General features: G+C 43.0%; 1 protein-coding gene across 1 annotated transcript; it reads right to left on the reverse strand.

Moving 5' to 3' along the window:
* Positions 1-20188: 20188 nt before the first annotated feature.
* GPRIN3 (GPRIN family member 3) lies at positions 20189-22411 on the reverse strand (the record flags this gene model as incomplete). Its single annotated transcript, XM_079535064.1, has 1 exon — positions 20189-22411. The coding sequence occupies one exon, from the start codon at positions 22409-22411 to the stop codon at positions 20189-20191; it is 2223 nt and encodes a 740-aa protein (XP_079391190.1).
* Between the last annotated feature and the right edge of the window lie 458 nt (positions 22412-22869).

The raw sequence follows: 22869 nt of genomic DNA on the forward strand, positions 1-22869 counted from the left end.
ATCCTGCTGAGCAAAGAGGTCCAAAGCCTCATGGTCTTCTGAGGAGGCAAAGAAATTAAGATTGAATCATACTCTCATCAACTTATTTGCCAGGAATTGAGATCTTGTCATCCCCTGGTACTCAGGCAGCTCTTTGGGCTCTATGTTATTTTCTCGCTTTTAAACATGTATGGCTAATAAGACCTGCAATGCTGCTCTCTAATCATTATTTTAGTTTGCGCAGGGCATATCCATGTGTCTTCAACTGTATTCCCTTACCTGGCTTAGTTAGTCTCTGAACAAAGGTTGTATCTACAGCTTGTATCTTGGATAGAGGATAGAATTCACATTGTGACTATCTAGCAGAGAGGCAGATGTAAAAGGTTGGTGGCAAGAAAAAGGTGATGCTGGTTTTGATAAAGCCAGACCATGAGGAACTCCTGAGTCAAGAGCACCCTTGCCAACCCCCCTGCAGACCTAGAACTTCTGGGGTTCCTCTCACCAAAACACCATACACAGAGATTTGCAAAAAGACTGTAAGGCATTGGCCTTCAAGCTGAGGATGAGGGAGAAAGCATGGTTGTTAGATGTGCTCCTTTGCTTACTTCCCGAGTAGGTTTTTAACTCTCTTCCTATTATGATCAGACCTAGAATGTAGTTATGACATTAATATATGAGTAAAACATACCCAAAATATTATTCTGATTTGATTAGAGCTTTCCATAACCCTCTCCAGCCTATTGTCTCCCAGAAAAATTTAATCAAAATTGCAAACTCACTCTGATTGGGCTTAAAGACTGGCAAGGGCAAGCAGAGAAGAACAGGCCAAGTGCTGAAGGAAATAATATTCCTGGTATTTATTGCCAGTTTGGATGGTATGCTTTGATAAAAGTAATATGAATGGAGGGCCATGGCAACTTGAAAATAAGGTTACAAAACTATGGCAGAAATTTGCTGTCTGGCTCCCACCAGGTTACCTTTATCACCTATGCAGGTGGATGCAGCAGCTCCAGCACTGCAGCTGCCAGAAGGAGAGGAGCAGAGTGAGCCTTGTTGGCTGCCTTCTTCTCATTTCTCTCCTCATCTCTGCTGTTACAATGCAGAGCTTGCATCTTACTGTCTTCATGACAGTAGATGGTGCTATTAAGAGCACTATTAATACATATATAAATAATAGCAAGCATACTGAGATGGACTATATTAAATGGTTTATGTTTTCCATGTATTACTCATGCCAGGGAATATCAGGGCACTCGTACATATTCTAAAATAGCATTTTTGTGTCAGGTCGTGTTTAATGTTAGTGCAGCCACTTTTCTGTATCCCTACAGATCTGCTCCAGAGAGAAAACAGAGAAATACAGTAGGCTGATGCTGTGTAGCAAAGAGCCTTGTTACATCAAGTCTTACAAGTCTTACTGAGATTTCAAGGATAATTGCAGTAAGCAGGGTGCAAACAGCTGGATCAGAATCTGGCAGGGCTAATCTAAGTGAAACTAATTTCTTAGTTTTCACGAGAGTCCTCAGCAACTTGAGATTAAGCCATCATCTCTGTAATCACTTGGGAAGTGCTGTTCTCAAAAGCCAGTAGTGATTACTTTATTGGAACATGGCAGTCGCTCTGCTGCTTTTTAGAAAAGAGACTTGTAGTCTTGGTCTGGTTACAACAATTGGCTATTATTACACCCAAAGTAGCAGATTAGGCAAGAGCCTTTGGTCCCAGTGAGGCAGAGGCTATGATAAGAAGGAGTTTTTGCTGGGAACAATTTACAAAGGCAAGCCTCCTCCCAACCCAACCCCAAGAAGTGAAATGATATCAGCACTATCAAAGTTGGAAACAGTCATTTCTGATTCCCAGAGCAGTCATATTTACAGGAACCAGATAAGCTTCTTTCCTACCCTGTACAAAGTTGTCATTACAATCAGGATCTGTGTGTTCTAGCTAATGAAGGATTGGGCCAAGATATACACAGAAATTGTCCCCAAGGGCCCTGAAACAGGCATGCAAAGCATGAAGGCACTCAGCAACATGCTTTGTACTGACAGGCTTAGAGAAAGACATGGGAGGCCCCATAAAACAAAACCTCCTTTTTCTCCAGCTAAAAATGTCCAAAAAAGCAACACTTATCTGAGGGAAAGAGTTGCTCAGAGCTGAAATAAGTTTGTCTGTGTATTTTAAGTCTTCTGTCTTCTAACTTCAGTTCTTCAGACTTCATACAGCCCTTTTCCAAAAACATTCAAAACCAGACACATTCAGCTTTGTCAACAGCGTAACAAGCAAAAGATGACTAGTTTGGTCCAACACCCAGTTCTTAAAACCACCACTCCCAGCTATTCCTTCATTTTCTATCATTTTCCTTTGCTAGCAGCAAATCTAGCTAGCAAAATCTTAAAAAAAAAAAATAAATAACCCAAACACTTAGGTCTTTAAATTCATCTTTGAATGCATACAATTTTGTGCTCTGTACATGTCTGAGAAGATTTAAATAGCAGCAGATTGTGTTGCAAGCATTTTCACAGTGATGGAAATTAAAGACCTATTTCTCCAACATTTTACATACATGCTTAACTTTGGATGATGTTACTTTGGATTAATGTTACTGACAACAAGGGTATAATTCATATGCTTTGCTGTGGTAATGCCCAAGAACTGTACAGACAATACAACAATATCCATAGAATTACAAAATCACAGGATATCCTGAGTTGGAAAATGTCCAAAATCCGATTTGCATTTTAAGCCAGGTTTTATTTAAGAGGATATTTGTATTTGTGAACACTGTCCCCACTGCTTAGTTCAAAAAGAGATGTGAAGATTGGAGACAACTCCCATTATTCTTTCCCCTCTGAGTTACCAGTGATAGAAACAAACCTGAGCACAGAAAGGGCTAGGCTGAGCCCCAGTCGAATCACAACACTTGTAAATTAACTTTCTTATCAAGAGCTTTATAGCCTAGCCCTACCAACATCGTGGAGCAAAAGCTGAATGACAGATGAGTATGACTAGATAGAGGCTGGGTTTTATGCAATAGACATTAGTGGAGTCAGTCCAGAAAGGTAAAGTCTGTTTTCTAAAGCTAAATGCCACAATTAAGCAGTCTGAACACTTCAACCTTCCAGGTTCTAAATGAACATAGTGCCACCACAGCTAATGGTAGGAAACCAACTAAATTTCTGCACAGTGCAGAAATCGTTTTGAAAGGTTCTTACATCAATTTCAGCTACTTGTTTCTACAGAAAGATGAGCAGGAATTGGATTTGTTGCATTAAATAAAGGAGAACTTAGAGAAATATCACAGAGTATGTATGTCATCCATCTGCAAAACATGAGACGTCACTTGACTGCATTGGAAATATCCAGGGACACTGCTGCTACAACATTTTGCCTCCTCCTGATCCTGGGTTTCTGGATCACTTATCAAAATTGTAGAGGCACAAAAGTTAGAAAACAGAGATAAATAGTTCCTATACATTATCATGGAGATGTAATATTTTTCTGGTCATAGTTCACCTATTTGGTGTGGACAGTACTGTCACAAAGCAATTCACTGGAAAAATAATATAGGAATAATTTTACATATCCACTGGACACCCTTTTTACTCAGCCACCAAGCTGATCTCTACACAGGTACTGACTCTCTTCCTATTAGAGGTCTTTGGTTAAGATTTTTGCTCCTGAGTACCTGATCATTAAACCATACATCACAGTAGTTTGTATCTCTTCCACAGCCAAGCCAAGGTGCCAAATACCAGATCTGGATAACACTGACCTGACAGAACTGCTGTCAGGTTTCGTAGTCATCCGAAAAACAGGCAACACAAATGGAGGGAGAAAAGCCTTGAAAACTTTGTGGAGATTTTGAATTAATCGCTTCAAAATTTTAAATGCAAATGTTTGAAAATGAGAAATGAATGTGTTTACACAGCCCACTGGAGCCAGTGCCTTCGTGGCAGCACAAATAGGAAGAGGTGAAGTAAAGCACTTAGAATATGCATGAAAACAGTGACAGCATTTAATGAAGTGAAAAAAGTTGCTTCAAAACGCTGCTGAAAGAACACAGCTCATATTCTCAGGGAGGGAGACAAAACTTAAGTGCCAGGAGGGCACACTTCTAGAAGATGTTAGCAGGTTGTAGATCTTGTTTCCATAACTCATTTGTCTGGCTAGAATTAGGAGTTTTTAAACACTCACTAAATATTCATACATTTCTGGATAGGCTGGCTGGAAGTTTTTGTGTTCAGTAGATGAATCATGCCTCTTCTTCCAGTAAAAGAAGAAAACTTCCATCATCTTGCTTCACGCAAGAGATCCTATTGCAAAAATGTATGGCCCAGTTCAAATCAAAGTAATAAAATTTATAAAAACATTGCTGAATACAATGCCACTGCATGACCTTCAAATTCTAAGGTGATGACGATGCCTTTAAAATCGTCTTTTGATGCTAACATACTAGCAAGCAGCTAACAAACACCATTTCAGAAGTACTAATTGATTAATCAATACCCACATTTCTTTGATTTCTACATCTTTTATATTCTTTTTGGAAAATAACCTCTTAAGCACAGTGTTTCTGGGAAATAAAACAGTTTTGATGAAATTAACAAAACAGGGGTTTCAATGAGAGCACCACACAAGCACATGCTCACTGTCCTGTGCACAGTTTGGTGCATCTCTTTGGATCAACAGATTACAGAGCACACCTCAGCATTAGGGCCAGGTTCGGTTTTACAGTCCTTCTTAGAGCCAGATGTGGAAATTGATGGGAAGACTTTGGAAAAGCTGAAGGATGCTTCCTCATTTAAATGATGTGTAGAAGTGCTTCTGCATGGGAAGGCAAGGAGGGAAGTAAGGATGACGTTAGGGTTAACCCGTAGACTTATTGCATCCAGCTCAAGCAGCATATTCCACGAGTTCTGGGTTGGCTGGGATTTTACCATTCCTGCAGTCATGGTCCTTGAATCCATTTGGGATTCCAATCACCCACTGCTGTTTAATGTTCAGCATAGTGGAGTGCATAAACCCACTGATAACACCTACCAAAGACAAGGAGCCCTCCCAGCTCAGCTGGAAGTGCAATGTGCTTACCTACAGCTGCATGCTATGCCAGCTGAAATATTAACCAAACATGCATGCATAGAAACAGGATTTAAAGATCACTTGTTGGAAATCAGCAAGGCGCCAAACATTCTGTCTAGTGTTGTTAGAAACCCACTGTATTGTAGCTACGAGATGCTGCCTGTGGCTTCCTGGCAGAGACTGAAGCATGCATGCCTTAACCACAACTGCAATCAGGTCTACTGTATTTCCCCAAACAGAGAGGAAGGAACAGAACTGCGTGCCACTGTCACAAGACTGCAGTAATAGTTTAAGGCCCTGCATATTGCAGAGTTGAGAGGCAAAACCCCTGACTGTGGGTCTGCCTGAGATGGTTTTGAAGATGGTACCCAGGTGTTCAAACAGCTGCAGCAAACAGGCAACCCCATCAATTGATCCTGGGTGGGAACAGAATGACATGCAGCTAAGTAATTCTTAGAAGAGATCCTTCATTGAGGACACAGCCATCTGGTTTGTCCCTGTAGCGAGCACTAACAGCCCCATCAGCTCCTTACAAATGCTCTCTCTGTGTTCAGGTACCCAAGGAGGCTGAGCTATTTTATGCTGAGTGCTGCGTGGTCTCTGTAGGGGTTTTCCCTACCCTTCTGGGTCTGCATTCAAGGTCTGAAATGAGATAGAAAAGCAAATTGAAACCATACAGGGCCAGAAGGTCAAAAAAAAAAAGTCACTAAGATGGGCTCCACTGACTCTGAACACTGAAGGTATGTGAAGGTTCCAGTAAGATTAATTTCAGAGTGTAACGCATAGTATCTTCACCAAGGCCTGGTGCCACTATCTACAGGACTGCAGCTGTGCAATTCAGATTCAGGTTGTAGATGCACAGTGCGTGGAGTTACTCAGAATCAGTTCATCAGCCACTCTACAATGAGTGATGGCTTTGCTGCAGTCAATAATGCAGGGTTCATTCACAGCAGCTGATCATCTGGCCCTTGGGGGTTCATGCTGACACAAATCTTCAGCCAGCAGAACACCAACATGAGAAGCTACAAATGCATTTGTGGACAGCCCATCAATAAGAACATGAAGAGAGGTGATATTTTTTCATGCATGTTTAACAACTATGCTGTTCTTAATTTCAAAAGCAACAGCAGCCAGTCCCTACTATGCCTCTTCAGTGCAAGCTACATAAACCAGAGTCCCTGTCCCTGTATGCAGAAGCAATGCACTGCAGGAGGAGCAAGATGTCTATTATTATTCTCAGTATGCTTCACTCTCATTAAATTCCAGGGAAGTCATCTGAATCAACTGCAATGCTTGGAGCGCTAGTGATTGCAGTGCAGGGGCTGGCTGAACTAAAAGCCAGATAGGATGCTGGGGAATAGGTAACTGCAGAAAGCAGAACCTCTTTGGCATTCAGAAGGAAACTAAAACACTTCATTTAGTTTCCTGGCAATAATCTCTCCACTGAGCAATTTTGCTCTGTGCTTGTGACAGAGATCCTCTGGGTGTTCCCACCGTTCAGGAATTTCTTTATTCTGACCATCACTCATTGATGGGCATCAGGAGTGAGAAGACTTCCAGAGAGCAGCCTTGCTGAGAAGTTAAAGCCATTCTGTGACCTCTCTACAAATCACACAGGAGAAGACAGCTAGAACATGACACCCCACCTGGCTGGGGCAGGAGAAAGCTGGGGCGAGTGCTTTGTTCACTCTTATAAGAGGCCATACTGTAATGTGTCCCTACACAACACCATCAAAGAGAGAGAGATTCCACAGACAAGCTTGTGTCATACCAATTAGTAACGCTACTGCAAATTTGGCTGGAAGAGACCAACTTCTGGACAGATTTACAGACAGGCAGTGACTTACAAACTGTTACAGAATGCAGCATCATTTAATACTTTTAATTAACAGAGATTCCCTGCTTATCTTGGCAAACAGATGCAAGAGCTGCCTCCTCCATTTACTAGGGACCAGGTCTGCAGCACTTTCCTTCCAGCTGAGTGAGTGCTGAATGAGCCCAGCTTCTAGAAGTAACTGTTTTCTGCAAGGCTATGTCCCTTGACACATAGAAAACACAAGTATTTTGCAGGCTCTATCACCAGAAGGAAACATGTTGGTCACCCACAGAAATGCCTACCTCATATATGTCAGAGAAACCTGTTAGCTAATTTCTGCATCCAGCTGACAAGGCCAGAGCTTGCCTGCAACACTCCCAGGTGATTCACTTGGACTGCATTTCCAGACACTGACAGTATTTGATGTTTGCCAGCCAGCATTGCCTCACTCTGGTTCTCTGGATCACACTGCATCCATGCCACAAGCTGATCAACAGCTGAGAGGCTGTAAGAACACTATAACCATATACAAACACTTCACACGGTGAAGACAACAGGGTTAAAATGCTTGGGATCAGTAGAGAAGGTGGAAGATGTCATGCAGTGTGACTGCAGCGCAACTTCAGCTTCTAGCTCAGCATGAGCATCACAGAGAGAAATACTCCCTTAGACACAAAGTAACAGAGGGTGCAGATATTTCCTAAGTGACACAGAAGGAAGGTCTCTAAATGTTGCAGAGGCTTAAGGAGCATTTCAGAGACTCTAAGGCCAGAATTTAGAAGCCCAGTATGACAAGTTAAAACCTACACACTCAGCAGTGCCACCAGATTCCCTGTTGTCCAATGGCTTTGGGATAGCCTGTAATAAAAAAGGTGTCTTAGTATATAAGAACTGAAATTATCGCTGCAGTTGCCAAATTAGCCATTTTGCTGTCAGTTTAAGGAACATCCTTAGGAAAGGCCATGGTCAGAGACTGACCACTCCCTTGCTAGAACAGCAGGAAAAGGGAGCTCTTCTGGGGGTTTGGATGTTACCACAGTGAGATACAGACCTACATTTGCCCAACTTACTGCAAGCAGCTGTATTCAAGCACTGTATCGCTACAAGCTAAGTCATGCTTGGCTGATCCTTTCCTTTGGTATTCAGTGGTTTCCTTACAATAAAGGGATCCACTTGCAAAATTCATCACAAAAGCCATCTTGGGAGAAAGGGGGAGTTCAGCCATTCAGTATGCCAGCAACAAGCCATGGCAGCAGGTATTCACGTGATTGAAAGCACATTTACAAGCTTGTACTGATCTGCCACTTGTAACACACATTGCATATTATGTGCCACCTCTGATTCCCCTGGGCTGTGAGTACAGTTTAGTCAGTCATTTTGCAGAAATGGTTTGATCAAGAAGAAGGTGAACTTGGTAATCATGTGCTGCAAGGCTGTATAGGCATAAAGTGGGGAACTCTCCCCACAGGAGACCACTAGCTTTCAGTGCAAGAGTTTTGCCGCTACCAGCTGTTTCCTCTCAGTTTCTATTAAGATTTGACAGCTCACTGAAAGTTAGGAAGGAGAAAAAGATTTGCTTGGGAAAAAAAAAAGTGACTCACTCTTAGAAAGTCTCCTATGCTATGCTATAGCCAACAGTAGGGGAGGACCAAGCTCTGCATGTGGTTATTAGAAATAGCTTTTTGGGCATTTAAAGTTGATTCTTCAATGTGATATTGATTTGCACTGCAATATGTGATTTGGAACTGCTTGCAGATTTAAAGCATGTAGCTGAATCAGTTACTGTGAAAGCACAATTTCAAGTTAACCTATGCAGCTTGAAGAGAAACACCTGACTTCTCCCCCAAACAAGAACAGAGACTGCTAGGCCAGATTCACCACATCAGGTCCCTCATGACAAAGGTACATGGTCCATAAGCAAGAAAGAACATCGTGATACCACAGCTAGCACTGCCTGCTAGAGCTGTTACAGTGTTTGTGTGCAGTGCATTAGTGTGACACTAAAATATACATGTGCTCAGTATGCCTCAGGCAGCATTTTGTCCCCAGCAAACAACCCAGACAAAGCAAAGATGACAGCTAAAGACAGAGAATTCACGAGTTCAGCTCCATTTAAAAGATATCTTATTTAAGAAAGATGGCAATCCCATATAGCATGCGAAGAATGTCCAAATTACCAAAGCATGTTTCATTCCTTTACTAGACTCCTAACGCATACAAAAAGTCTGCTGACGATATCCACTACACATGTAAATGCTTTTGCTTTGCATTTCTCTAATACTCTGGGATGTTACCCACTCAATAGATATCTACTATTTTTATCTATCAAAACAGAGTCAACACAGTTTTCCCCCACTAAAATCAATGCAGGCTTACAGTAAGCCATCTACCAAGAACTTCATATTATTTTTCTGTATGTCTTCACAAGAGAAAGAGAGAAAAGCAACAAGACCTCTAGGTTTCTCCTTGCTCTAAAGGACTTTGTGCGTTCTTCTGTTAATCCCAATAACGCCTCTTTGCTCTCCCTGAGCTCCCCTGGCTGGTGGGGGCACAGGAATATGCTGCAGCTTTGGCTCCTTTTATCCTTTCCTATGGCTCTCCCCCTATTCATTCTTGCTCCACAAAGTAAGAGCCACAAACCAAGCCCAGCATCTCAAATAACTCAATTTTCTTAAAGAATCAAGGCCTCCCCCATAAACTTCACTTCTTCCCTACTATACATCAAAAATACAAGGACTTCCAGATAGGACAACATCCTATCTATCTCTGAGACCTTCCTTTCACACCAGTCTCTACAAGTTCCCCACCCTTCAGGATCCACAGTCCTTTCATCCAACCTTAGATACAGTTGCTACACAGGCGAGACCCAATGTCTCACTTGGCACAGATTTCTTTAAACAGTTTTCTCCTACCATCACAGAACACCTTTCCACCTCTCCTGTGAGGGGCCCTTTTCCACTCTTACACCCACACCTTCCTGCAGCTCACTACATCAACATCAACCTTCTCTAGGCTCCCACTTTCCAATTGAATACAATCACTGTCCAAATCTATCCTTTAGATGAGCATTCCTGTTATCCAGATGAAAACAAACAAACACCCCACTTACCTCTTCCTCCATTTATATGTTTCACTACATGCACTTCTGCCCTCTTACTGGCAGGGCCTTTTGTCTTAAAGCACAGCAGCCTTAAATACAGCTTCAAAAGACAACTCCCCCACCACACTTCTTGTTGTAGGAACACAAGCAAGCCACAGCTGTGTCCATTTATCAGAGGATCAGTTCACAATGTTTCTTGCATTAGCCTTAATTACATGGCAGAAAACCTTTCTTACTTCACCAGGTGAAGCCTTAAACTGTTGACTTTTCTCCCCTTCCCTGCAAAGCCTTTGCTACCTCCTCAGCTTAATGTATAGTACAAGCGCACCTGGGGTTTGGGAAGGTGGGAGCCGCCTTTTTCGCTGTTCCCCCTGGGGGAGATCCAACTTGACAAAACTGCTGGTTAGAAAACAGTTTTATAGAAAACCTTCTCAGATGTTATTTTGTCTAAGTGGGGATGTTCCTGTTAATGAGCTGTTGCTCACTTTCATCTCTGTGTTACAGTACTTTGGAAAGCATGTCAATAACTTGATTTTTGAAAATCAAACTGAACCAACTTAACAATGGTGAATTCATTTTCCTGAAAAATGTAGAGCACTCAGGAAAAGAAGTATTTAAGACCAGCCAGCTTCTTTTCCTGCAGACTTTTCTGTTTAGTATCAAAACTAAAGCTCTGTGGTTTTCTTCCCAACTACATTTGTTTTGCTAAGTATGCTGCATTTATGATAGAAACACAGGAATAAAACACATTTTTCCTCTTAACATCTGGAAATACAATTGAATTTCTTTTTTTCTTTTTCTTTTTAAGCATAGGGCCTTTTAAGGAAATAAGACACAGGACTGAAAGATCAAAATAATTTATTCAAACAAAACTTGTAGAACAAGTTAAATAAGTATGACAGCTCTTCTGGAGCTGGCATTGGATACTTTACAATTGGTAGAAGAGTGTATGATCAGTGCAGACCATCGGCAAGCAGCAATGTGCCTCTAGACGAGCTTGGATGAGTACAGAAGAGGAGTGTGCCAGTAGAGGGAGACTTCAACTGCAGAATCACAGAATGGTTTGGGCTGGAGAAGACTTTAGAGACCATCTAGTTCTAATCCTCCCCCCACGGATAGATTTTCTCTCAGTAAGTGAAAACATCAGCTGAATCTAGCTGGAGAAACGGGTGAGGTTGGGAAGGGAGAAAAAGTGCTACTTAAGATAAGTGAGAGAGGAGGTGTAGAAAGCTATGCCATAAGCAGGGCAACAGGGAAGCTAGGGTCAATGCCAGGAAAAATTTCCCAGCAGAGAAGTATATAAGCATGCCATGACAGTAAATTCATAACAAAGAATACTTCACATTAGTCAAAACTGGAGCTATACTGAATTTACATTCACTTCAGTTAGTTGGTAGCGCTCTTAAAGTTTTGCTTACAACTGTGGTGTAGCACTTAGCTGTCCTACTCAGCATTTGTCCCTTCAAGAACTGTTAGACATCAAGATGTAATGGTCACACTGGGAGATATTTGGATGCAACTCGACCATGAATTCCTCATTCCTTCTCAGCTGGTCTTACAGAGCCAGGGAACAAGAGAGAAGCCTGCTCAGTAGGCTCTGCTCAAAGCACCCATAACCTAATGGAGCCTAGGTTTTCCAGGAGGATGAGTAGTAACTCAGAGCACAGGTCCAGAATCTGCACAGAGGCTCCTTCCTTACTTTAAAACTTGCTAACCTAAGCAATCTGTCTTATTAATTAATAGCCCAGTAACTCTCCTTAAAAAAAGAAGAGACATGAATGGGAGAGGAGAAACATGAGCATTTCCTTAATCACAGAAGGAACAACTTACTGAACAGCCTCACCTCTGATGCTTCCTGGGCAGACTTCATCTCTTCTCCTTCCTGAACCTGACCTGACTCAGCCCTGCAGTCCCAGCCCCATGCAGGTGCCAAGGTGTGTTTGACTTGCAGCTGTATCTGTGCAGCCATTTTATAACAAGAGCTGAGGAAAGTGTGGGTGCTCAGTGTCTGCACTCTAATTACCAGAGTATTGTCCACTGGTCTATGATAAATATGTCCTTAGCTGTTCATGCCTTTCTGATGTTATATAAGTGGATTTAGAGAAAGAGCATTGTCATGAGCAAGTTTCTAATTAGGAAAAGAAATAAATAGAATTATTGGAATTAAGGCAGTACCTCACCATGAATGACCCAAATGCCTTCCTTGTGCTGCAGTCCACTGCAGGCTATTAGAAAACATCTTTTAAATTATTATTTTTTCAAGTTAATTCATCATGGAGATGCAAGAGCAAAGGCAAATTCCTTTGCAGTCTGGCAACCACGCTCTCAGGCTGCTGGTTCCACCTAGTTTGACAATGCTAAGGGCAAAGAACAATGCATTATGAACACGGTGCTCCGCCATACAGCTGGACCCTGCCTTGTACAAACACTGCTGAACTATGAGCAGCAATGGTGTGTACATTAACGTTTCCTGATTTGCTCTGGCAACTTTCTGTCCATCCAAACATGCACTTTGCCATTACTAGTCATTGCTGCCTACTGCTACATACCTACTACCACGCTGGCTAATAGATGTCTAAATAACAGTGGCTTTTTTTGCAGAAGTATCAAGCATCCATAGATCTTCATGGCCTGACCTCGACAGCAGAAAAGAGCACTCCAACATTTTTCACAAATGAGACTGTATTTACCTAAATACTCGGTTGCAGATTTAAGTGCCTACATTTTAAAATATTGGCTTGTGAAACTAGTGATTTGTGGTTCTCAGAGGAGCAATCTGAAATTCAATGAAGAAGTATTAAGGTTTACACTCACAATTCTACTACTTACCACACAGTGTTATTGATAGAGTTTGAATCCCCAAAGATGTGGCTGTTTCCTAGTCTGGTTAAAGAAGCTGAGCAGATATCCTGGGATCTCATGCTGCCAGTCAGAAATCTGACCCCCTCAGGAAATCAATTTATGTATGAACCAGAAGCTAGCAGGCACTACCTCACTGAGACAAATTTGTTGCACGGTACAAAATCAGACAGAAACCGTGCAGTGGTGATGATGGGTTTGATGAGATGCTAGCTCTTTTTCTTTCACAGAACTGAGCACTGTCTGTTTTCTGCTGTGTAGAGGATCTCAAAGACTTTTACTTGCTGCAGTAAGACTACAAGGATGAAGCAGGAAACTCTCAGAGGTTTTCCTGCCTCCTAAGGCAGCCTGCCAGATGCAGCATGCAGATGATGAATCCAGCCACTGCAGGGAAACACCATGCTCCTGGCAGGTAGTGGTCAGGAATAATCTTTGGCAGTCACTGGCATGCAGGAACCTGAGCCATATGAGAAGGAATCCAGCAAGGCTCATTAATAAAATACCCCGCACAGGGCAATTAGCTGAAGTAGTTGGAACCCTCACAGCCAAGTACAAGTACAAAAACAATGAGTTCAGAAGCACATTTAACAAAACAACTAATCATTATTTTGGGGAAGACAGCTCCAACTTTGGATAGAGAGCCCCAATTTGCCATGCAGAAGACTCACTATGTAACCATACTTCCCCAAGATCTATTTCTCTCCTTTCACTTCCCTGATTGTGGCAAGGTAGGATGGCAGGAAGTGATTTTCCATATTCCCCAAGTTATAGCCATAGGAAAGATTAAGTCTGGGTACAGTAGTCGTGTCCTCTAGCAGTAGACAGGCACATGGGAATACTGCACCTGTAATATGATTGGATCAAAAACCTTTGCTGCCATTGTCAGTTATCTTACACTATTTCATACCTTGAGATAAAACTTCTGTTTCCCTTAGGTGCAGAAGAGGGTTCAAGTTATTCTGATGCTGATGCTCCTGGCACCTCACACCACTCGGTGTGTGTATCCACCGTGGATGTGGGGGATGTCCTTTCTTTCCATATGCCAGCCTACAAACAGAGACCCAGAATAATTAAGACAGTGTTCGCTTTATTGTACTCAGCATGGAAACCAGAAAATGTAAAACAGCAAACATTAAATTCCTAAGGAAGTCAATCAGGCGAGTAACATTGCTTTATATCATTGTACGACTTCTTCACATGCAGACTTCTGTTGGTATGTCTCAAATAAATGCTATGGTACATCTGGAAGCCTAGAACTAGCTTTACTTTGTACAGTACATCACGTTCAGTCAGTATAACCATAAAAATAATAAAGCCACAATAATATTAGTCATCATTAGAAACACAAAACTGTTTTTCTTCTTTTGCTGACTGATTTACAATCATCCTTTTTATGGTGCTTGCAACAGCCAGGAATTCAGAGTTCACTCATCTTCTCTCCCTTCAGCTCTGTATACAAGCTCCCATCCCTTTCCAGTGTGCTACTGAGACCTTAACTTCAGACCTGAGACTTGATTTTATATACCAGAAACACTCGGACTTTTTTTCCCCATTACTGAAACTTCTCACGGCAGCATCCAAACCTGGGTTTAAAGTACTTGAAACTATTCATGTGATGTTGCTAAGAAGTATCTGACAGACTTGTATTTTGCAGCATACAACTGCTGGAGACTTTGCTGGAACAACTGTCATTTATTTCTACGCCAGAGGTTAACACTCTAAGCAGAAACTTAGGAAAATCTCAAAGCAACTCAGTTCATACAATTCTGTCTCCAGTGAGCTCAGATGCCTGCTGTCACCCACAGCCTTTGTGAACAAACCCATTTGTATACAGAAGCATCGGTTTCCTCAAAGCTCTGACTCTGAAGTCAGTGTGCATCCCTGCACACCTAGGCACCGTGCTTTTTGTTGACAGTCTCAACATGGAGTTTGGCTAATTGACTTTTGTTAGCTAGAGCCCTGGGAATTTACTTATAGAGACCAGATAAAACCCTCATTTCTACTCACTATTGCAGAGTGATCTAAATTTGCCTTAAATTTGTGGAAAATGTTGAGCCTCCAGCATTCAATTAGAAAGGTCAAAGGGAAAAAAAACCTTAGAGTATGTATAATGCATGAGCCCTACATATGTGTACAGCTCTTTCAAACATGTACACACACATACATGAGCACATACAAGCAGCAATTACAGCAAACTTTCTTAGAGGAAAACAATATTTCCTCTCTGCGTGGCTGAGATCTATCAATTTCTTCTTTAAAGAATCCTGAAGGATGAAAGATAAGTTTCACATAACAAAATCTTTATTTCCAAGATTTGATTCAAAATCCACATTATAAATGCTGTGAAAGAAGAGGTGCTCAGAAAAGAACACAGCAGATCAATTATTATAGCTCGGAGCTTCAAAGAAATGAATTATGTTCATTTCACATTGGATCAATTCAGCTGCTATGCTTCTTTCTTTTAAATAGCTACACTAACTCAGGTGGGATATTGAAATTTAGGCCCCTATGAGAACATTTCAGAACATTCGAATGTACAGGACTTGATCTTCAAGCCCACTGGTGACTGCAGCACCCTGTGATTCTGGAGATACTTGTAGTGTGCAGCATTTGGATAGGAATGTAAGTGCATCCATTTGAGACAACTTTGAAAACAGTGACCACTTACACAAGCATCAACCAGACGAAAAAAATAACAACAAAAAAAACCTCTAAAAAAATAAATGAACAAAGGCTGAGATGCTACTAAAACAAAAAGGAAAAAAAAAAAAGGGACAGGAGGGTTTCTTTCAGAATATAGCCCTTACCTTTCTAAATGATGGAACTGAAACACTGACTGCAAGAGGCTCTATATTGCTCTAGACCTTGGAGCTTGATGAACACTTATCTCACATTCAGAGCTGTCATCTCTATAAGATGACTGCGAAAGGCTTACTCTGCCTTGGTAACCTTCTGCATTCATTTTTAAAAGGTGTAAAGGAAGAGATACGGAACAAGACAATGAAGAATCAGCCTAACAAACTAGCAAGATTTTTAGTTTTATATTTTTACATTTATAAAAACTTTGCTAAGTAGTAAAACACTGATATGGTAAATCCCACCAAATGTCCAAAAGGAATTTTCCATCAACTTCAACACTGATTTTTATTTGCATTTCCGTTTCTAACTGTAACACTTCAAAGCAGTCATGACACTCAAGATAAAAGCCAGCATTATCTTTAGACCACATATTTCCTTCTTCTGAATCCCTTCAAGGTATTTCTCCAAACAGTGCATTTTCCAAGCTCTTACATGGTAGTAGTGGTGCTAAATGGAGCTTGTTCACCTACTGGTATCACCAGTTACTTTATAAGATCAGTTTTATTGAATCATATTTGCATACATCTATACACATTAGCAAAATATACAGCTTTTGGAAAAATTCATTTTCCTAATAGCCATGGGACACTTAGAACATAAAAACATGAGAGCTCAGAATGAACAAGTGGGGATAACTGCAAAAATTAAGCAAAACATTGGCTCTAAGGACACAGAAATATCTCCATGAAGAACACACATCAGCTATGCTTTAGTTTTCATTTGGTCTTTTCTTCCTCACTTTTCTCAGTAATTCCTTCTTAACTGTTTCAAGGAAGGTTTCCTACCTCTGAAATGGGGAAGACAGGTATTTTCCTCCCTGTCTCCAGATCTTTCCTCACTCTGTTTTTTCTAAGCCAGCAGAGGTCAGGAGGACCAAGTCAACAGAAATGAAGCAAGACTTTGACACTTGTGCCCAAGCCAACGTGAAGCCAGCAGACATCAACCAAGTGCACAGACAGTGGGAGTCATCATGGCCTCAACTGAACTCCACGCCAGGCTGCAAACTGCCTGCAACAGGGTTCTCCTTCAATTCAGCTTTTGTATTGGAAACACTGAAACATAGAAGTAAACACTGCATTCTCAATAACTGTTCTGGTCTTGGCTCTGGCCACATCAGTCTCTCCAGAAGCTCTGACAGAGATGTTTCCTGACAATTAACTTGTTTCCCTTGTCTCATCTTCCAACAAACTGAATTTAAGAGTTACTTTAACTGGTCAGGTTGCAACACAGTTCCTCTGTTTTTTTTTTTCCCTATACAGATTCATTCTTGGGAATGACAAAGTAATTTTTGCTTTATACCCTTTTTTAATTATCCCAAATGGATTTCCTTGGTTGTTAACTATTCAACCAAAGCTCTGCGATGCTGAGTCACAGCGCAGGGAAGATGAGCAGGATGAAGGCACATGGATCATCCCCCCAAACACTCTGCCATATACTACTCCAAGCACATTTTTACTTTTGACGCTGAAACGACACCAAGAACAGTCTTTCTTGGCTGCTAAAAGACCACTCACACACGAATTTGCTAATTGCTACCCAAAACATGGTTTTGTTTTCCTTCCGATAAACATACATCATCCATCTGAGGGTTCACAGCATCATCTAGATATAATAAGCACAAGAAACCATAAATTGCCAGTGTTAAGCTACCAGGTTGTCTACAGTCTGCCCTAGGAGGGCAAAGGAGAAGCACAAAATATTTTACATGAGATGCGCTGGTGATTATCGATTCATTTTTTGTGTGTTTGTCTTGGCACATTATTGCTTGGCTTCAAATGCACGCCTGCAGGAGCTCTGCATTGCTGACATTTTGCATTTGTCTGTGCACAAGTATTTTCACAGAGTGCAAAAGCACAATGCTTGGCTGACCATCACGCTTTTTCCAGCTATGCCCATGCAGTTGTTTAGATGCATCCACTTGGTTATCTACCCAGCAACGCTATGCTGTATGTCTGTATTGGTGAAATTTTCCTGGAAGAAAGGTTGCTGGGTAGGGAAAAGGGGTGGAGCGACTGGTGAAGACTCCTGGCTGGAAGCAGCTGCAGTGTATCCAGAGATCCAGAGATTCTTGCTGAAGAAGCGTTAACTCCAGTGCTCACACATTGCTAAGCTCAGTTCAGCCTCAGTAAAATCACTCATACCCACATTCTAGAAACATTTTGGAGTGCTTGAGCTAAGGGATAAAGTTCATGGAATTTGGTGAGTGCATGATAGCCGTTTATTCTCTAGAAGAGAACATTTGCACAGGGACAGTTCAGAGCGTGTCAGATCACAGTGCTGTAATGGGAAGGGATGTGAGCTCAGTCAAGGGACACGGTTTCACAGGAGAACAGGACAGGTAGCAGCTTAAAGGGAGCAGGCAGAAGGTGAAAGTGTAAGAAGCCACACAAAGCCTTGGGCCTGGACAGGAGAACAGCAAACACTGCCAAAAACTCTGTGAATCTGAGCCTGACACAGACACAACATGGTAAGAGACACTGAACTCATCAACTAACCTTGCCTAATGACGCTGCTGCTATTAATCCCACACAAAATCTCACATGAAACTCACATCTCAGACACTGCCAAGAAGGTGATGCGAACAGCAGTACTAACAAAAAGACAGAAGACTTTCCTCCTACTGGATGTGGGAAGACACTCTAATGTTGCATTTCAGATTCAACAATTCAGCGTCAAATGGGAGATGAAATAATGCACAGAAATGGAATGAGGAGGTGCCACAGAGACCCAAATACAGACCAGAGGAAAATTAGGAGTCAATTCAGTGCCAAGCCAACAGCTTTCATTGAGCAAGTTTAAAATATTGGCCGTTATAAAACCTTACAGTGTTTTACCCCATAGTTGGGGAAAAGGTGCCTCAACAGCTGCTTTGAAGTCTTGGCAGTTGAATACGCTCAGAAAATCTAGTCTTCTAAATAAAAGATGACCACTTCAGGGCTACTTCATAGACAAAAAAATAAGAAAGGATACTAACATATGTAAGATCTACAGAGTAAGTCTGATGCACAGTACTACAGACAAATAAATTATCATCGTGATTTGTGAAAAATCCTGAATGGAATAAAAAATAACTCCTATTTAATTGTAGTACTCTACAGGATTACAATATCCAAATCCCCAGTGCTTTGCAGAAATGAAAACTATATTTTCTACAAACTGAAGGAGTTCCCCAGCTCCCCTGATCTCTAGTGGACAGAATAAAAAGCTGGTGGGAAACAGATTTCCCTGGCTAAAATATTAAGCTGAGAAATGTGAAAATGTTCATTTGAGACATTATTATATACCACACTCCTGGAGAAACAGTCACTAAGCTACCTCTTATTAGCAGGTTCTACAAGTTCTCTAATATTAGAAATACACTAAAAATTGTCTCAAGATTTCAGTACTTCTATAAAGTAAACATTTCAAGTTATCTATAAGGGTTTATAATATAGAGAGAATTAGCCAAAACAAGGAAAGCACAGGCTAAATAAATGGTATCAAGTTTGTGAAAGGCAGCAAGAAAAGCATCACAATAAAAAAAAAAAAAAAAAAGATTCAGATAAGAACTTACAAGGAAAAATAATCAGAGCAGCATAACACACTGAACACTTGGGCTCACGAACCTAGGCTCAGCCTGCTCCTACTCTAACATATTACTACGCATCTCTGAAGAGAGCAAAAAGACCCACACCACTTTAAAAAGTGCTTTATAGGAACAGTGTTCCGAACTGCTGGAGGCTGAGAGTGAGATGTGGCTGCTGGGCTGGCACCTGGCATGCCAGGAAATCTCACTGTATGCGCTCTCTTGTCTAGCCCAACACGAAGGCAACGCCTGCTTGCAAGCACACTCACACCTCTCTCGTCCCCTCATCAAAATCCCATTTACTCAACTTCTTCTCCCAGAGAGAATCCTTCAGCCCCGGTCTTCTTTCTTTCCTTGGTTCTCCACTTCATTGGGAAAAGAACCAGCTCTCTCAGGCTCACCTAATCTGAGCCCCACTGCATCAACAGTACGTCTGCCCAGTGATCAGCATCTATAACCTTCTCATGGACATGCCTCAGTGTAGCCAACTTAAACATGAGGAAGGTTGTGTTGCTCTACTCTAGGTGTCTACAGCTGCTAACCTTAGTTTCACCTCATCCAGCTCGCCCCAGCGTTTTCCTTTGTGTAAGACCTTGTGATGTATACCAATAATTTCTGACAATCATCCTGATAATCTCTCAGCTTCTAGGTTTATCAGAAGTTGCTGCATTCCCTGCAGCAAGGTCTTTGTGCTTTTGCTAAGTGCCTAGCTCTTATCTGACAGTGATTGGGATGGGGCGCCATGTGGAAATGCACCAGCTATGGCGGTGATGAAGGTGTGATGGAAAGAGTGTCTACTCAGAAAACAAAGGGGAATAATTTCCACTGTTGCTGCCTTGCAACCCCAATGACACAACTGAACAGCAGGACTCGAGACTCAGGGGGAGGGATTCTCGCTACCACTGCAGACATCTACCCACCCCTGTGGACCGCTTCAGTCTAACACAGATGACGGAGCGGGTCGGACACAGCAATTGGGACGCCTAAAATTCTGCAGCATGGACTGGAATACGTTATGCTGCCTCCCTTTCAGTTTCTTATTTGAGGATGTATCCGAGGAAATGGATTTCCGGTTCTGACTGTTCTGAGCCCGGATCAGTTTCTCATGTTCTCGTATCTGTCTCTGTAAGTGGTTCTGGATAGCGATTCCCAGGGACTCAGGATCGAGGGAAGCACCATAGACCTCCCATGTCATGCCTTGCTCATCCCAGACAACATCCCTGATGTGCTTGGATTGTTTCACCTGCACTTTCGCCTCCATGGCTGGGGTGGGCTGCTTCTTGCTTTCCCCATGGTTTGGCAAGGACTGAGCTGAAGAAGGATGAGTTGTGGCATGAATCTCAGGCCTAGTCTCCTTGGCCTGAAGGCCCTGCTGCTGGGGAGCTGCCGAGGCTTCTGGGTGAGGGCTGACAGGTCCAGAGCTGCAGCCTGGCACAGCTGTCACTCCCACCTGCAGCCCGCTGGCCCCTGCAGCCTGCCTTGCCTCTCCTTGGCCTCTGCTCTGCTGCTCCCCACCTGCCTCTCCTGTGTGAGTCTTTCTGCTGATGGGCTCAGAGCTTGTGTTTACCACTCCCTGGGTATCCAGCACCATTGAGTTTTTCTCCTTTGATTTTGCTGCAGATTGAGGAATCGCCTCCACTTTACTTGCACCCTGACATTGCTCAGAGCTGCTCAGGGCTTCTTCATTCTGCTTGGTTTCACCCTGTGTGTGACAGAGCGAAGGTAACTTGCTGCTTCCTGCTTCGTGGACAAGACACTGTACCTTGTTCTCAGTTGCGGCAGCAGAAGCAGTATTTTCTTCACCAGCTGCAGGCCGATGATGAGGGTGAATGGTGAGCTGCTCGGCGGGCACTGACTTTGGCAGGGCTGCAGCATCCGTTGGCAGTGCAGCATTGCCCTTACCATTTGTTGCATCCACAGGCATGCCTTGGGAGGTGGCAGCTGCTAAGGACAAGGGGAGGGTGGGCTCTGCATTGTCTGCTGAAGCTGGGGACACCGCATGAGGTGAGATTCCAGGCAGCTCAGCAGGCTGGCTTTGGGCTGTAGCAGCCACAGCCATACCAACGGTTGATTTCAGCACAATACCAGGAGAACACGGAGATTTCTGTTGTGAAGAGAAGCTGTCAACAAGCTTAGATTGGCTCAGTCCCCCACTGCCTCTGTAAATGATGTGCAGTTCTTCCTTATCCTCAGGAGGAGGATTCCCTTTTAAGAAGGCAGCAAGGATGCTGGGGCTGGTGGAGGCTGATTTGCTCTCCACAGTAGCCACGGCCTGAACCTCAGCATCTCTCCATGTCCTGCTTGCTGCTTCCTGAGTTAAAGTGCTGCATTCTGACTGAACTGTCATTGTACCCGTTTCTCTGAATTTGGACAGATGGGTTGGGGCCAAGTTCCCTGGCTCAACGCTGGCATCACGTACAGGATGTGTCCCCTCACGGCTGAGCTGGGCTGGCAACTGGCTGCTCTGCTCTGTCTCAGTTTGATCAGTAGGATGCAGCTGCTCAGTGCCTGCAGCCCTACTTTTTGCATCCACAGCCTCCTGCAGGTCTCTCCCAGGATCAGTGGTTGTGTCGTTTGCTGGAGAGGCAGACTGAGCACTGGCTTCTTCTGCTTTCCCACCTGTTTCCCCTCTTTGCAGAAGACTTGCCTGAGAAGCAGGATTGGACTCATTACCCCCAGCTGGGCTGCTTGGGGAAGAACACTGGGTTACCTGGAGCATTGGCTGCTCATCAGCCCTCTGAACCTTCACAGCAGAGTCTTCCACCTGCACCAGGGTAGCAACCTTCATCTGGCCACCCTGCATGAACTGCTGGGAGCTCTGTGGGGCCGGCATCATGTCAGGCCCACACCCTGCTGAGCAGCCCACTGCCACCGGGGTTGGCTCTACCGCTGCCTGAGGGCCCTCTGCAGCCTGGCTGGACAGCCTGGGAAGAACGCTGTCATCCTCAAGCCTCTGAGTGTCAGTATGCTTCAGGTCACAGGCGCAAGAGGCCGCAGAACCAAGTGTTGTGCAGGGGAAGCCATTGCTGGTCCTCTCTGCAGTATGAGCCTTAGGCTGCTCCTTAGCAGGTGGCAGGTCTCCCAGGTGGTCCTTATCCTCAGGAGCAGTGACCAAGGAGAGCTTGGCAGGTCCCAGGGGATGTGGTACAGTCCCCATGGACTGTGTCAGAGATGGGGCTCGCTGTCAGCTTCTCCTGGGAGCTTTCTTGCAGGGCAGCGGGTCCAATGGGCAGGCTAACAGCAGTAGTTTGCTGCACAGGAAGAGCTAACCTGTCAATGAAAGAAATGTAGTGTTAGCTGCATTCAGATTTAAGAAGAAAAAGTACAAAAAATATTTATTTGATGGCTTGGAAATAAATACTAGTAGGTAGGGAGGAAAGAAAAACACCCAATTCTGCTTTAAGGCCACATAAAAGACTCAGATTTCAAATATCTCTCAATTCTGAAGTCTGGATGTCTTCTCCAATCCATTAGGACAAGAGGGAACGGTTTCAGTACAACGAGGAAAAATTTGAAACTAAAAGAGGTGAGACATAGGTTAGGATGTTAAGAAACTGTTTCACTCAGAGGGTGGTGAGGAACTGGCACAATTTCCCAGAGAAGCTGTGGATGCCC

Source organism: Tetrao urogallus, assembly GCF_951394365.1.
Source record: "Tetrao urogallus genome assembly, chromosome: 4".
Lineage (NCBI taxonomy): Eukaryota > Metazoa > Chordata > Aves > Galliformes > Phasianidae > Tetrao > Tetrao urogallus.